The sequence below is a fragment of the Cherax quadricarinatus genome, chromosome 67, assembly GCF_038502225.1.
Source record: "Cherax quadricarinatus isolate ZL_2023a chromosome 67, ASM3850222v1, whole genome shotgun sequence".
Classification (NCBI taxonomy): domain Eukaryota; kingdom Metazoa; phylum Arthropoda; class Malacostraca; order Decapoda; family Parastacidae; genus Cherax; species Cherax quadricarinatus.
Genome location: NC_091358.1, coordinates 20,673,665 through 20,691,846, shown reverse-complemented (window position 1 = coordinate 20,691,846; position 18,182 = coordinate 20,673,665). Strand labels below are relative to the sequence as shown.

Sequence of the window (18,182 nt, the reverse complement as noted above, 5' to 3'; positions counted from 1 at the left end):
TCCTTCAGAGTACAGGCACTGTACTACCCACTTCCAGAACTGTAACATCCTCACTCATTCTTCAGAGTACAGGCACTGTACTTTCCACTTTCAGAACTGTAACATTCATATCCCTCTTTCAGAGTATATGCACTGTACAGTAGGACTCCTGTATCTGCAGTTTCAGTCATTCACTGGTGGCAGTTCGTCAAAATCTAAGAGAAGCTGTGAAGTAGTTCCTATCAGTGAAAAAGTGATAATTTTCCACTTATTGTGCATAATTAATCAATTAAACTTTGTCATAGGTATTTATGTAAACAAAAAAAATGACATGCATAGGGTTCGCCACTATCTGCATTTTCTGATATCCACGGTAGCTCTTGGAATGTATCCCCTGCAGATACTGGGGGACTACTGTACTGCGCACCTCCAGGACTCAAATCCGGCCAACCAGTTTCCCTGAATCCCTTCAAAGATGTTACCTTGCTCGCACTCCAACAGCTTGTCAAGTCAAAATGATCACTCACCTCCCCTAAAACATCTTCAATCAAGCTTTTTTAGGCTTTTGAACACACCAGCTGATTCCCAGTGAGGCAGTCACACACAAAAGAAGAAATAACATTGACCATCAATCAGCCAATATAGCTTACCTTCGATAGCGAAGAGCTAGAGGACGTTTGACTTTCTAACAATTTACGGAGGTTATTAGTGAGATGACCAGGAAGTGGTGCTGGTCCACGACCAGAGGCATCGGTTGGTGGTCCACTGTGTGGAGGAAGTGGTGCTGGTCCACGAGAGGAGACATCAGTTGGTGGTGGTCCACTGTGTGGAGGAAGTGGTGCAGGTCCACGACCAGAGGCATCAGCTGGTGGTGGTCCACTATGTGATTGAACTGGCACTGGTCCACGACTAGAAGTGTCAGTTGATGGTGGTCCATGAGGTCCAGGAAATATTGGTCCACGACCAGGACCATCTGCTGATGGCAATCCATTATGTGGTGGGAGTGGCACTGGTCCACGACTAGGGCCATCTGTTGGCACTGGTCCACGAGGTCCAGGAAACAGTGCATGTCCACGTCCTGGACCATCTGCTGGCAGTGGTCCACGAGGTCCAGAAAATGGAGACGGTCCACGAGGTCCAGGAATTGGCACTGGTCCACGACCAGTACCATCTAGTGGTGGTCCATGGGGTCCAGGAACTGGTGCTGGTCCATGGGATCCAGGAACTGGTACTGGTCCACGAGGCCCAGGAACTGGTGCTGGTCCACGAGGTCCAGGAACTGGTGCTGGTCCACGAGGTCCAGGAACTGGTGCTGGTCCACGGGATCCAAGAACTGGTGCTGGGCCACGGGGTCCAGGAACTGGTGCTGGTCCACGACCAGGACTATCTGATGGCAATGGTCCACGAGGTCCAGCAGATGGTGCAGATCCACGAGGTCCACGTAGACGGACGTGGCCATCTGGTGATGATGGGTCACGAGGCCCAGGAAACAGCACTGGTCCACGTCCAGAACCATCTTGAGATGGTCCACGAGGCCCAGAAACTGGCACTGGTCCACGCAGCAAAGGAAATAGTGGCGGTCCATGGCCACCATCCCCTACTGACAGACCGTGAGCTCCACGACCAGGAACCGCCACAGGTCCCCGACCACCATGAATGGCACCTCTCCCAATTGCCAAGTGTGGCTTCGGAGGCACAGTACCAGGCAAACCAAAACCCGACGACTTATTAGGCCCGGGAAACCGGTTTCGAGAAATTTGGGGTGAGGATGAAGGAGCCTTCAGGGGCTGAGGATACATCGGGGAGCTGGTAACAGGATTGGGTGGCAGGTAAATATCCTCGTCATTGCCTAGAAAAACAATTTCTAGTCCATAACTGAGTTAGGAAATATTTAATCTATGTCAAGCCAATAATAATAACAATCATTATAATAATAAGACTAGATTTATGGATGGGGCTGTAAGAGAAGTGAATGCTGAGCTTGTTGGAGAGAGTTGAGGGTTGAAAGATGAAGAATCTAATACAAATTGACAGTTGTCACAGTTGATGTTTGCTGATGACACAGTTATTGTGGCAGAATCTGAAGCTGCCAAGGTTGATGGGCGAATTTGGGAGGTATGTAGAAGGAAACTGGAAGGAAATGTTGAAATGAACAAGGTTCACAAGATCATAACAGTTGCAAACAAATCAGGAAACGGGTGATGGATTTAAACTCACAGACCTATGTGCTAACTAACTATTTGGCCCAGTGGTTAGCACAATGGCCTGTGAATTTTAGGACTCACTGCCGCAGGTTCAAGTCCCACCCGTTCCCCGATTTTAAAGAACAAGGTGATATGAGGAACAATAAATGTAGGAAATGAAAGACTAGATAACAGATTGGAGGGAGGAAGCGAATGTGTTGAGATATTTGTGAGTGAACTAGTCAGTGGATAGTTGTATGGTAGATGAGGTTACCCACAGAATTGATGATGGGTAGAAACCAAGAATTTTATCCATGGAGGCAAAAAAAGGGGAATGAATGAGAGGTTTATGGTACAAACACTGTTATATGAGTGTGAATTATGGGTTTTAAACATTGCAGCAAGGAGGAGGCTGGAGGCAGTGGAAGTGATGTTTCAGAGGGCAATGTGTGGTGTGAATATTATACAGAGAACTTCAAGCTAGGTTATTAGAAGGAGGAGTGGGGTTACTAAAAGTATTATCCAGAGTGCTGAGGAAAGGGTGTTCAGGTGGTCTGGACATTTAGAGATGATGGAACAAAATAGGATGACTTGAAGGATGTATAAATCTTGGGTGGATTTATCACCAAGGGTGTTGTGAGACAGTGAAGGAAACACACTGACCATCACTCAGTCAGTAACTGTTTAACTAAAAAATAATGGTATATTACCTTCAGAATGATCACCAGAGGTCTGAAATAAAGAAAAACAACATATTAATACTATAACACCATATTAATACTATAATCCTATACTAACATTAACTAACACCATATTAACACTTTCACTGTCCGAAGCCCCAAAATAAAAAGTGCTCTCAGTGATATGGCAGAGAATATTTTTCTGTACATAATGACACCAAAAATGTCAAATTTGATGGAAAACTTACAGAATTACGCAGGTGTAAATTTAGCGGTCTGTGCGCAAACCATGCACTGGCGATCACGCTGATTTTGAGTCCTATTTTAAGTCAATTCCAAAGCTTCATTTGACTATTTCACTAATATGCCTTCTATTGTATTGACTGAGCACAAGAAACCTTCCCTTTCAACTATTACAACTATCCTATGAGGTGCACAAATACTTTGGCCAATTTTATGCAAAATTCAGAAAATTCCAAATTAAAAAGTGCAAAATAAATAGTGCAGATATTTCTGGCACTAAAATAACATTTGCTCTCTTCACTAACTATGTCCAAAAGCCTCTCCTCTACTACACTTGCCTTCCACTTTGAATTCATCACACACAAAAAATTGAAGACTTAATGTAGTTCTCGCATAATAAAATATAACCAGGAATGATTGGTTGTGATTTACAGTGTCCTAATAATTGAATCAGATCTATTAAAAACCCACAAAACAGACCATAGAGTGTTGGGAGCCTAGTCCTCAGGAATATCAGCATCTATTTTCAATACTTTGAGCCCAGTTTCGAGTTACGTCTGGTTCAGAAGCCAACCAAAATCATCCTTATTTCATTAGTGTATCTTCCATTCAATCAATTAATATCAAGAAACAGCCAATAAAACCATAAAACCCATTCTAGAAAACCCCCTGAGAGTCACTATTTCAAACCAAACACAAGGTCACAGTTTTGATTTTCCCATCATGCACCACAAGAGGGCGGGATTTTTTTTTACACTGAGAACACTCACCACACAGACCCAGTCTCTCATATTTAGGACAAAATTTACCATTCAGATTATCTAGGTTAACTGAGCTCATGATGTACATCTACATGAGGGATCCTGATATCACTAATACAGATCTATATCAGGGACCCTGATATCAATAATACAGATCTACACCAGGGACCCTGACATCAATAACACAGATCTATATGAGGTGAGGAACCTTAACATCAATAACACAGATCTACATAACGGACCCTGACATCATTAACACAGATCTACATCAGGAACACTGATATCAATAATGCAAATATATATAAGGGACCCTGACATCAATAATACAAATATATATAAGAGACTCTGACATCAAAAATACAGATCTACATGAGAGACCCTGACATCAATAACAAAGATCTACATGAGGGACCTTGACATCAACAACACAGATCTACATGAGGAACCCTGACATCAATAATGTAGATCTACATGAGGGGCCCTGACACCAATAACACAGATGTACATGAAGGACACTGACATCAATAACACAGACCGACATGAGGAACCCTGATATCAATAACACAGATTTACATGATGGACCCTGACATCAATGACACAGATCTACATAAGAGACCCTGACATCAATAACAGATCTATGTGAGGGACCCTGACATCAATAACAGATTTACATGAGGGACCCTGACATCAGTAACAGATCTATGTGAGGGACCCTGACATCAATAACAGATCTATGTGTGGGACCCTGACATCAGTAACACAGATCTATGTGAGGGACCCAGACATTAATAACAGATCTACATGATGGACCTTGACATCAATAACAGATCTATGAGAGGGACCCTGACATCAATAACAGATTTATGTGAGGGACCCTGACATCAATAACAGATCTATGTGAGGGACCCTGACATCAATAACAGATCTACATGAGGGACCCTGACATCAATAACAGATCTATATGAAGGACCCTGACATCAATAACAGATCTATGCGAGGGCCTTTGACATCAATAACAGATCTACATGAGGGGCCCTGACATCAATAACAGATCTGTGTGAGGGACTCTGACATCAATAACAGATCCACATGAGGGACCCTGACATCAATAACATCTACGTGAGGGACCCTGACATCAATAACAGATCTACATGAGGGACCCTGACATCAATAACAGATCTACATGAGGGACCCTGACATCAATAACAGATCTATATGAAGGACCCTGACATCAATAACAGATCTATGCGAGGGCCTCTGACATCAATAACAGATCTACATGAGGGGCCCTGACATCAATAACAGATCTGTGTGAGGGACTCTGACATCAATAACAGATCCACATGAGGGACCCTGACATCAATAACAGATCTACGTGAGGGACCCTGACATCAATAACAGATCTACGTAAGGGACCTTGACATCAATAACAGATCTATGAGAGGGACCCTGACATCAATAACAGATTTATGTGAGGGACCCTGACATCAATAACAGATCTATGTGAGGGACCCTGACATCAATAACAGATCTACATGAGGGACCCTGACATCAATAACAGATCTATATGAAGGACCCTGACATCAATAACAGATCTATGCAAGGGCCTCTGACATCAATAACAGATCTACATGAGGGGCCCTGACATCAATAACAGATCTGTGTGAGGGACTCTGACATCAATAACAGATCCACATGAGGGACCCTGACATCAATAACAGATCTACGTGAGGGACCCTGACATCAATAACAGATCTACATGAGGGACCCTGACATCAATAACAGATCTACATGAGGGACCCTGACATCAATAACAGATCTATATGAAGGACCCTGACATCAATAACAGATCTATGCGAGGGCCTCTGACATCAATAACAGATCTACATGAGGGGCCCTGACATCAATAACAGATCTGTGTGAGGGACTCTGACATCAATAACAGATCCACATGAGGGACCCTGACATCAATAACAGATCTACGTGAGGGACCCTGACATCAATAACAGATCTACGTAAGGGACCCTGACATCAATAACAGATCTACATGAGGGACCTTGACATCAATAACAGATCTACAAGAGGGACCCTGACATCAATAACAGACCTACGTGAGGGACCCTGACATCAATAACAGATCTACATGAGGGACCCTGACATCAATAACAGATCTACGTGAGGGACCCTGACATCAATAACTGATCTACGTGAGGGACCCTGGCATCAATAACAGATCTACGTGAGGGACCCTGACATCAATAACAGATCTATGTGAGGGACCCTGACATCAATAACAGATCTACGTGAGGGACCCTGACATCAGTAACAGATCTACAAGAGGGACCCTGACATCAATAACAGATCTACGTGAGGGACCCTGACATCAATAACATATCTACAAGAGGGACCCTGACATCAATAACAGATCTACGTGAGGGACCCTGACATCAATAACAGATCTACTTGAGGGACCCTGACATCAATAACAGATCTACATGAGGGACCCTGACATCAATAACAGATCTACGTGAGGGACCCTGACATCAATAACAGATCTATGTGAGGGACCCTGACATCAATAACAGATCTACGTGAGGGACCCTGACATCAGTAACAGATCTACAAGAGGGACCCTGACATCAATAACAGATCTACGTGAGGGACCCTGACATCAATAACAGATCTACAAGAGGGACCCTGACATCAATAACAGATCTACGTGAGGGACCCTGACATCAATAACAGATCTACATGAGGGACCCTGACATAAATAACAGATCTATGTGAGGGACCCTGACATCAATAACAGATCTACGTGAGGGACCCTGACATCAGTAACAGATCTACAAGAGGGACCCTGACATCAATAACAGATCTACAAGAGGGACCCTGACATCAATAACAGATCTACATGAGGGACCCTGACATCAATAACAGATCTACGTGAGGGACCCTGACATCAATAACAGATCTACATGAGGGACCCTGACATCAATAACAGATCTACGTGAGGGACCCTGACATCAATAACAGATCTACGTGAGGGACCCTGACATCAATAACAGATCTACATGAGGGACCCTGACATCAATAACAGATCTACATGAGGGACCCTGACATCAATAACAGATCTACATGAGGGACCCTGACATCAATAACAGATCTACATGAGGGACCCTGACATCAATAACAGATCTACGTGAGGGACCCTGACATCAATAACAGATCTACATGAGGGACCCTGACATCAATAACAGATCTACATGAGGGACCCTGACATCAATAACAGATCTACATGAGGGACCCTGACATCAATAACAGATCTACATGAGGGACCCTGACATCAATAACAGATCTACGTGAGGGACCCTGACATCAATAACAGATCTACATGAGGGACCCTGACATCAATAACAGATCTACATGAGGGACCCTGACATCAATAACAGATCTACATGAGGGACCCTGACATCAATAACAGATCTACGTGAGGGACCCTGACATCAATAACAGATCTACATGAGGGACCCTGACATCAATAACAGATCTACATGAGGGACCCTGACATCAATAACAGATCTACATGAGGGACCCTGACATCAATAACAGATCTACGTGAGGGACCCTGACATCAATAACAGATCTACATGAGGGACCCTGACATCAATAACAGATCTACATGAGGGACCCTGACATCAATAACAGATCTACATGAGGGACCCTGACATCAATAACAGATCTACATGAGGGACCCTGACATCAATAACAGATCTACGTGAGGGACCCTGACATCAATAACAGATCTACATGAGGGACCCTGACATCAATAACAGATCTACATGAGGGACCCTGACATCAATAACAGATCTACATGAGGGACCCTGACATCAATAACAGATCTACGTGAGGGACCCTGACATCAATAACAGATCTACGTGAGGGACCCTGACATCAATAACATCTACAAGAGGCAGAGTAAACATTAGATAAACTCCACATTTCATAATATAAACACTATATTAAGTCTATATTAACATTAATACTATATAACATCAATAATAATTACTCACCTCCTCCTCCAGAGGTGTACTAGAGAAGTTGTGATCATCATCATTGTCGAAGTCATCGTCACTGAAGTCGGAGAAATCATCATTGTGATCGTCCTGAGCGTCATCTGGTGGCGATGTTTTCTTCCAGCTGCCATGTGATGCGCTGCCCACCGAGTGAATGTTGCTGTTGAAACACAGCTGTGATTAACTGAGTTGTTCTCAGAGTGTGATCTGAGAAAGTTATCCCAGTGTTACATAACACCAGTCCCCTGTATCCCAGTGGTACATAACACCAGTCCCCTGTATCCCAGTGGTACATAACACCAGTCCCCTGTATCCCAGTGGTACATAACACCAGTCCCCTGTATCCCAGTGGTACATAACACCAGTCCCCTGTATCCCAGTGGTACATAACACCAGTCCCCTGTATCCCAGTGGTACATAACACCAGTCCCCTGTATCCCAGTGGTACATAACACCAGTCCCCTGTATCCCAGTGTTACATAACACCAGTCCCCTGTATCCCAGTGTTACATAACACCAGTCCCCTGTATCCCAGTGTTACATAACACCAGTCCCCTGTATCCCAGTGGTACAAAACACTGTCCCCTGTATCCCAGTGGTACATAACACCAGTCCCCTGTACCCCAGTGGTACATAACACCAGTCCCCTGTATCCCAGTCGTACATAACACCAGTCCCCTGTATCCCAGTGGCACATAACACCAGTCCCCTGTATCCCAGTGGTACATAACACCAGTCCCCTGTATCCCAGCGGTACATAACACCAGTCCCCTGTATCCCAGTGGTACATAACACCAGTCCCCTGTATCCCAGTGGTACATAACGCCAGTCCCCTGTATCCCAGTGTTACGTAACACCAGTCCCCTGTATCCCAGTGGTACATAACACCAGTCCCCTGTATCCCAGTGGTACATAACACCAGTCCCCTGTATCCCAGTGGTACATAACACCAGTCCCCTGTATCCCAGTGGTACATAACACCAGTCCCTTGTATCCCAGTGGTACATAACACCAGTCCCCTGTATACCAGTGGTACATAACACCAGTCCCCTGTATCCCAGTGGTACATAATACCAGTCCCCTGTATCCCTAGAAAATGCCGTGCCCATATGACAACAGGAAAATGCAAAATCCCTTGCTGAAAGCTTTTTCACCCTGAAATGTGTCCCTCTTCAGTACAGGAAAGACAGTGCTATAACATAAATTGCCAGGCACACCATCTAAAGGGGACAAAAAGATACAAAACAGTTAGACCATGTTAAAACCTGGGTAGCCACAGCCACTCAAGAGGGAGAGGTTTCTTAGTACCAGGAAGGAAAAAAAAAACTGGCAGGAAATGGTAGAAATCGTACAGCACATCCAGTCATTTCTGGAGTGGAATCACAGTCGATGGTCTCCACTCCAAACCAACAGATAGAGATATTAGTGCCGGTACCAACTGATACAGATATTAGTGCCAGTACCACCAATACCACCAATCTGACGACATTTTTCTTTGCAAATATACAGGGTCTAAAGTCAGCAACGAACAACAAAATACCTTTCATTTGTAGACTGCTTGCAGAGGCAAATGCAATGTTCATGGCTTTCACAGAGACCCACACAAAGGATCACTTGGACAACGAAATGTGGATCCCAGGTTATAACCTATACAGATGTGACAGAGTGAACAGGCAAAAGGGGGGGGGGGAGGGGGTTGGCCTGTATATCGCAGAGTCACTTATTTGCACAGAACTGCTAAATGCTTCAAATGATGTAGTGGAAGTTTTAGCAGTAAAGATCGAGAACCAAAATCTTGTCATTGTGGTAGTCTACAAGCCTCCGGATGCAACATCCCAGCAATTCCAGGAACAGCTGTTGAAAATTGACCACTGTCTGGAAAATCTTCCAGCTCCTGCCCCCAACATCTTGCTCATGGGGGATTTCAACTTAAGGCACCTAAAATGGAGGAATATAGCAAATAATGTTGTTGCAGTGATAACACCAGGAGGCAGCACTGACGAGAACTCACACACACGAGCTTTTAAATCTACACAAAATTCAACTTAAACCAGCAAATAATAGAACCTACTAGACTGGAGAGTACACTAGACCTCATCTTCACTAACAATGATGATCTGATACGAAATGTCACCATATAAAAAACAATATACTCAGATCGCAACATAATCGAGGTTCAGACATGTATGCACGGAGCCCCAGACCGACAAAATGAGATTAGTCACGATTTATTCTACTGTGGGGTGTATTTATCTTATTTATATGTTATGCATCGTGTTTATTATATAATTTTGAAAAAAATATCATGGATGGATTAATGAAAATGTGTATATTAACGTAATATACGACATTTAAATGACTTGATGTATGTAAGTTTATTTAGGTACAGGTATACATAAGTATAATTATCAGAGTATATATAAAATATGAAATAACTTTTAAAAACATTTGAAATTTTGGAGTTTCCAGACAAAATGGAGAGACTTAGTGCTTACTGAGCTCATGGAGAATGTAAACAAACAGGGTGGGGCACGGTGACCGTATTAGAAAGTCAGGTGGGGGGAGCCGTATAGTGAGTTTTGGTCATAATTTGAAATGTCCGTATTAGCGGAACGCCGTAAAGTGAAACGCCGTAAAGCGGGGCCTTCCTGTACTCAGATCGCAACATAATCGAGGTTCAGACATGTATGCATGGAGCCCCAGACCGACAAAATGAGATTAGTCACGAGGGAGCCTTCACCAAATTCAACTTCAATAACAAGAACATAAAGTGGGACCAAGTAAACCAAGTCCTAAATGATATAAGCTGGGAAGATAGACTAAGCAACACAGACCCCAACGTATGCCTAGAACAGATTAACTTGGTGGCACTCGATGTATGCTCAAGGCTTATTCCTTTAAGAAAAAGGAGGAGTAGATGTAAAATAGAAAGAGACAGGCGCTCCCTTTACAGGCGACGGAAAAGAATAACAGAGCGGCTAAAAGAGGCCAATATATCTGAAATGCGTAGGGAGACACTGGTCAGAGAAATAGCAAACATCGAACTTAAGGTAAAGGAATCTTATAGGAGTCAGGAATTGCGGGAAGAACTAAAAGCCGTAAATGAAATCGAAAGAAACCAAAAGTATTTCTTTTCTTATGCCAAATCAAAGTCGAGAACAACATCCAGTATGGGCCCCTACTTAAACAATATGGGTCCTACACAGATGACAACAAGGAAATGAGTGAGCTACTCAAGTCCCAATATGACTCAGTTTTTAGCAAGCCACTAACCAGACTGAGAGTCGAAGATCTAAGTTAATTTTTTATGAGAGCCACAGAATTTGGTAAACACAAGCCTATCTGACGTTATCCTGACGCCAAATAACTTCGAACAGGCGATAAATGACATGCCCATGCACTCTGCCCCAGGGCCAGACACATGGAACTCCGTGTTCATCAAGGACTGCAAGAAGCCCCTATCACGTGCTTTTACCATCCTATGGAGAGGGAGCATGGACACTGGGGTCATCCCACAGTTACTAAAAACAACAGACATAGCCCCACTCCACAAAGTGGGCAGTAAAGCAATAGCAAAGAACTACAGACCGATAGCACTAACATCCCATATAAAAAAAATCTTTGAAAGGGTCCTAAGAAGCAAGATTGCCACCCATTTAGATATCCATCAATTACACAACCCAGGGCAACATGGGTTTAGAGCAGGTCGCTCCTGTCTGTGCCAACTACTGGATCACTACGACAAGGTCCTAGATGCACTAGAAGACAAAAAGAATGCAGATGTAATATACACAGACTTTGCAAAAGCCTTCAACAAGTGTGACCATGGCGTAATAGCGCACAAAATGCGTGCTAAAGGAGCAACAGGAAAAGTTGGTAGATGGATCTATAACTTCCTCACAAACAGAACACAAAGAGTAGTAGTCAACAGAGTAAAGTTTGAGGCGGCTACGGTGAAAAGCTCTGTTCCACAAGGCACAGTACTCGCTCCCATCTTGTTTCTCATCCTCATATCTGACATAGACAACGATGTCAGCCACAGCACCGTGTCTTCCTTTGCAGATGACACCCGAATCTGCATGACAGTGTCTTCCATTGCAGACACTGCAAGGCTCCAGGCGAACATCAACCAAATCTTTCAATGGGCTGCAGAAAACAATATGAAGTTCAACGATGAGAAATTTCAATTACGTACTCAGATATGGTAAACATGAGGAAATTAAATCTTCATCAGAGTACAAAACAAATTCTGGCCACAAAATAGAGCGAAACACCAACGTCAAAGACCTGGGAGTGATCATGTCGGAGGATCTCACCTTCAAGGACCATAACATTGTATCAATCGCATCTGCTAGAAAAATGACAGGATGGATAATGAGAACCTTCAAAACTAAGGATGCCAAGCCCATGATGACACTCTTCAGGTCGCTTGTTCTATCTAGGCTGGAATATTGCTGCACACTAACAGCACCTTTCAAGGCAGGTGAAATTGCTGACCTAGAAAATATACAGAGAACCTTCACGGTGCGCATAACGGAGATAAAACACCTCAATTACTGGGAGCGCTTGAAGTTCCTGAACCTGTACTCCCTGGAACGCAGGTGAGAGAGATACATGATTATATACACCTGGAAAATCCTAGAGGGACTAGTACCGAACTTGCACACAAAAATCACTCACAACGAAAGCAAAAGACTTGGCAGACGATGCAACATCCCCCCAATGAAAAGCAGGGGTGTCATTAGCACGTTAAGAGACAATACAATAAGTGTCAGTGGCCCAAGACTGTTCAACTGCCTCCCAGCATTTATTTATTTTTTTATTTATTTATTTTCAATTTGTGCACACATACAGAGGTACAAAAAAATACAGATAAGAGCAGTATGCCAAAGCCACTTATACTACATACATACATAAGGGGGATTACCAATAGACCCCTAGCTGTCTTCAAGCAGGCACTGGACAGGCACCTAAAGTCGGTACCTGACCAACCGGGCTGTGGCTTGTACATTGGATTGCGTGAAGCCAGCAGTAACAGCCTGGTTGATCAGGCATTGATCCACCATGAGACCTGGTCACAGACCAGGCCGCGGGGGCGTTGACCCCCGGAACTCTCTCCAGGTAAACTCCAGTCCCTTGTATTCCAGTGGTACAAAACACCAGTCCCCTGTATCCCAGTGTTACATAACACCAGTCTCCTGTATCCCAGTGGTACAAAACACCAGTCTCCTGTATCCCAGTGTTACATAACACCAGTCTCCTGTATCCCAGTGGTACAAAACACCAGTCCCCTGTATCCCAGTGGAACATAACACCAGTCCCCTGTATCCCAGTGGTACAAAACACCAGTCTCCTGTATCCCAGTGGAACAAAACACCAGTCTCCTGTATCCCAGTGATACAAAACACTAGTCTCCTGTATCCCAGTGGCACAAAACACCAGTCTCCTGTATCCCAGTGGTACAAAACACCAATCTCCTGTATCCCAGTGGCACAAAACACCAGTCTCCTGTATCCCAGTGGTACAAAACACCAGTCTCCTGTATCCAAGTGGTACAAAACACCAGTCTCCTGTATCCCAGTGGTACAAAACACTAGTCTTCTGTATCCCAGTGGCACAAAACACCAGTCTCCTGTATCCCAGTGGTACAAAACACCAGTCCCCTGTATCAGATGATCCCAGTATCACATAGAAACAATAATTCAAATATCTCAACAACTCTCTCCATTCCTTAGACATCAGACTTACTTTTAGCCAAACAAACACTCTTGGCAGTAATCTAGTTCATATCTCTCCTTCTGCTATAGATGCTCCTGTCTAATTTATTCCATGTTCCTCTTGTACTCTCTATTACTTTGGAGAAAATGGCCGTTCTCTTTCTGACAGACTCAGGGAGCACAAAAATAGTGTTAGGCTTGCCGACACTAACAATGCTCTTTTCTGTCATGTTAGAGATCACAGTTATCCTACTGACTTCCGCTAAAACTGTCTACACTACTTCTAACTTTCACAGTCGCCGTCTGGTTGAATCCTCCATAATACACAACTTTCCTTGTATGAATCTTAGTCTCTGGCTTTGTCTCTGTATATGCTTTCCTTTCCCATTACGTAGACAAATGCTCCAAATTTCACAACACTCGTGACTTAACCTGATTCTTCTTTTCACCTATTCTTTCTACCTATTCTCCTTTCCTATTTTCCCTTTTCTTATTCTGGGTTTCCTTTCTTCTGCCTTGGGTGTTTTCTCATTTATTTTTTCCTCCCTGTGTTTCTGGTCTTACCCCTTGTGGGCTCTTAGCTCTCCTTCGGTACTTTCTCTCCTGGCCTTTGACTGTCTCCACTACTACTACTACTACTACTACTACCCACCACCACCTGCCACCACCTACCACCTACCACCGCCACCACCTACCACCACCTACCACCTGCCACCATTACCACCACCACCGCCACCACCACCGTCCACCACCACCGCCACCACCACCACCACCGCCACCACCACCACCACCACCTACCACCACCACCAGCCACCACCACCGCCACCACCACCACCACCACCACCGCCACCACCACCACCTGCCACCACCACCACCACCACCGCCACCACCACCACCACCACCACCACCACCACCACAGCCACCACCACCACCACCACCACAGCCACCACCACCACCACCACAGCCACCACCACCACCACCTACTGCCACCACCACCACCACCACCACCACCACCACCGCCACCACCACCACCACCACCACCTGCCACCACCACCTACCACCGCCACCACCATCCACCACCACCGCCACCACCACCACCACCACCAACCAACCACCACCACTGCCACCACCACCGTCCACCACCACCACCACCACCACCGCCACCACCACCACCACCACCGCCACCACCACCACCTGCCACCACCACCACCACCGCCACCACCACCGCCACCACCACCGCCACCTACCACCTGCCTACCACCACTACCACCTACCACCACTGCCACCACCTACTGCCACCCTACCACCACCACTGCCACCAACTACTACTACTACTACTACCATTGCATCTTACCTTCACTAATGCCTCCTTATTCTCTCCCACTTAACATTCTTGTTTCACCAAGCACAATTCCACTACTTTACACTAGCACTACATTTACTACCACTTCCACTACATTTACTACCACTTCCACTACATTTACTACCACTACCACTACATTTACTACCACTTCCACTACCAGTCTTACCTCTATTACTACTACTCCTCCCACTCCGTCCCTGCCAGCTGGTCCATTATACACTGGCTCCTTCTCCCTTTTCTGAGGTGTGACTTTGTAAATGGTCCGAGTGTGACCGAAACTGTCGTAAGCTCCTCTCTCCTAGGTGCGGGTTATTATGCTACCAGTCCCTTGTACATCAATGACCCCTGTGTTACATAACACCAGTCCCCTGTACATCTATGATCCCTGTGTTACATAACACCAGTCCCCAGTACCTCAATGATCCCTGTGTTACATAACACCAGTCCCCAGTACCTCAATGATCCCTGTGTTACATAACACCAGTCCCCTGTACATCTATGATCCCTGTGTTACATAACACCAGTCCCCTGTACATCAATGATCCCTGTGTTACATAACACCAGTCCCCTGTACATCTATGATCCCTGTGTTACATAACACCAGTCCCCTGTACATCTATGATCCCTGTGTTACATAACACCAGTCCCCTGTACATCTATGATCCCTGTGTTACATAACACCAGTCCCCAGTACCTCACTGATCCCTGTGTTACATAACACCAGTCCCCTGTACCTCAATGATCCCTGTGTTACATAACACCAGTACCCAGTACCTCAATGATCCCTGTGTTACATAACACCAGTCCCCAGTACCTCAATGATCCCTGTGTTACATAACACCAGTCCCCAGAACATCAATGATCCCTGTGTTACATAACACCAGTCCCCTGTACCTTAATGATCCCTGTATTACATAACACCAGTCCCCTGTACCTCACTGATCCCTGTGTTACACAACACAAGTCCCCTGTACCTAAATGATCTTTGTGTTACAATACACCAGTATAACGGCGCTTATTTTGGTATTCTGGTAGCGGGGTGTGAATGATATGTCTTCGGAGGCTTCTTAGTTTATTGTTAAGTCGTTGTGGGTTACACAGGCTTGTGTGTTTGTGCCCATGGCCCGGGAGGGCCATGCCCACGAGAGAGAGCTGGGAGGCCTTGTGTGCTGTTGCTAGGCCGCTGTGAGAGTGAGGGCGAGGCAAGTCTGGGCATACTGAAGTGGCAAGGCCTATAGGTGGCAGCACTTGAGTGGCGCGAAATATGAACTAAGCTGGCAGACAGCATGGGCTGTCTGTGCAGACAGTACAGGCTGTCTACACCAGTCCCCTGTACCTCAATGATCCCTGTGTTACATAACACCAGTCCCCTGTATCTAAATGATCTTTGTGTTACATAACACCAGTCCCCTGTACATCTATGATCCCTGTGTTACATAACACCAGTCCCCAGTACCTCAATGATCCCTGTGTTACATAACACCAGTCCCCTGTACCTCAATGATCCCTGTGTTACATAACACCAGTCCCCTGTACATCAATGATCCCTGTGTTACATAACACCAGTCCCCTGTACCTCAATGATCCCTGTGTTACATAACACCAGTCCCCTGTACCTAAATGATCTTTGTGTTACATAACACCAGTCCCCTGTACCTCAATGATCCCTGTGTTACATAACACCAGTCCCCCTGTACATCAATGATCATCGTGTTACATAACACCAGTCCCCTGTACATCAATGATCCTGTGTTACATAACACCAATCCCCTGTACATCAATGATCATCGTGTTACATAACACCAGTCCCCTGTACATCAATGATCATCGTGTTACATAACACCAGTCCCCTGTACATCAATGGTCATGTGTTACATAACACCAGTCCCCTGTACATCAATTATCCTGTGTTACATAACACCAGTCCCCTGTACATCAATTATCCTGTGTTACATAACACCAGTCTCCTGTACATCAATGATCCCTGTGTTACATAACACCAGTCCCCTGTACATCAATGAACCCTGTGTTACATAACAACAGTCCTCTCTACATCAATGATCCCTGTGTTACATAACACCAGTCTCCTGTACATCAATGATCTCTGTTACATAACACCAGTCCCCTGTACATCAATGACCCCTGTGTTACATAACACCAGTCCTCTCTACATCAATGATCCCTGTGTTACATAACACCAGTCCTCTCTACATCAATGATCCCTGTGTTACATAACACCAGTCCTCTCTACATCAATGATCCCTGTGTTACATAACACCAGTCCTCTCTATATCAATGATCCCTGTGTTACATAACACCAGTCCCCTGTACATCAATGATCCCTGTGTTACCTAACACCAGTCCTCTCTACATCAATGATCCCTGTGTTACATAACACCAATCCCCTGTACATCAATGATCCTTGTGTTACATAACACCAGTCCTCTCTACATCAATGATCCCTGTGTTACATAACACCAGTCCCCTGTACACCAATGATCCCTGTGTTACATAACACCAGTCCCCTGTACATCAATGATCCCTGTGTTACCTAACACCAGTCCTCTCTACATCAATGATCCCTGTGTTACATAACACCAATCCCCTGTACATCAATGATCCCTGTGTTACCTAAAACCAGTCCTCTCTACATCAATGATCCCTGTGTTACATAACACCAGTCCCCTGTACACCAATGATCCCTGTGTTACATAACACCAGTCCCCTGTACACCAATGATCCCTGTGTTACATAACACGAATCCCCTGTACATCAATGATCCCTGTGTTACATAACACCAGTCTCCTGTACATCAATGATCCCTGTGTTACATAAAACCAGTCCCCTGTACATCAATGATCCCTGTGTTACATAACACCAGTCTCCTGTACATCAATGATCCCTGTTACATAACACCAGTCCCCTGTACATCAATGACCCCTGTGTTACATAACACCAGTCCTCTCTACATCAATGATCCCTGTGTTACATAAGACCAGTCCTCTCTACATCAATGATCCCTGTGTTACATAAGACCAGTCCTCTCTACATCAATGATCCCTGTGTTACATAAGACCAGTCCTCTCTACATCAATGATCCCTGTGTTACATAACACCAATCCCCTGTACATCAATGATCCTTGTGTTACATAACACCAGTCCTCTCTACATCAATGATCCCTG

At 44.9% G+C, this 18,182-nt stretch overlaps 1 protein-coding gene across 1 annotated transcript in view; it reads right to left on the bottom strand.

Moving 5' to 3' along the window:
• LOC128699688 (collagen alpha-1(XVII) chain) overlaps window positions 1-18,182 on the bottom strand; it is a 129,849-nt gene that overhangs the window by 98,975 nt on the left and 12,692 nt on the right. Inside the window, exons 2-4 of the mRNA XM_070099437.1 lie at window positions 7,917-8,079; window positions 2,873-2,894; window positions 630-1,828 (exon numbers count right to left, since the gene is read on the bottom strand). Coding sequence (XP_069955538.1) covers window positions 630-1,828; window positions 2,873-2,894; window positions 7,917-8,079 — 1,384 coding nt within the window. The remainder of the gene's footprint in view (window positions 1-629; window positions 1,829-2,872; window positions 2,895-7,916; window positions 8,080-18,182) is intronic.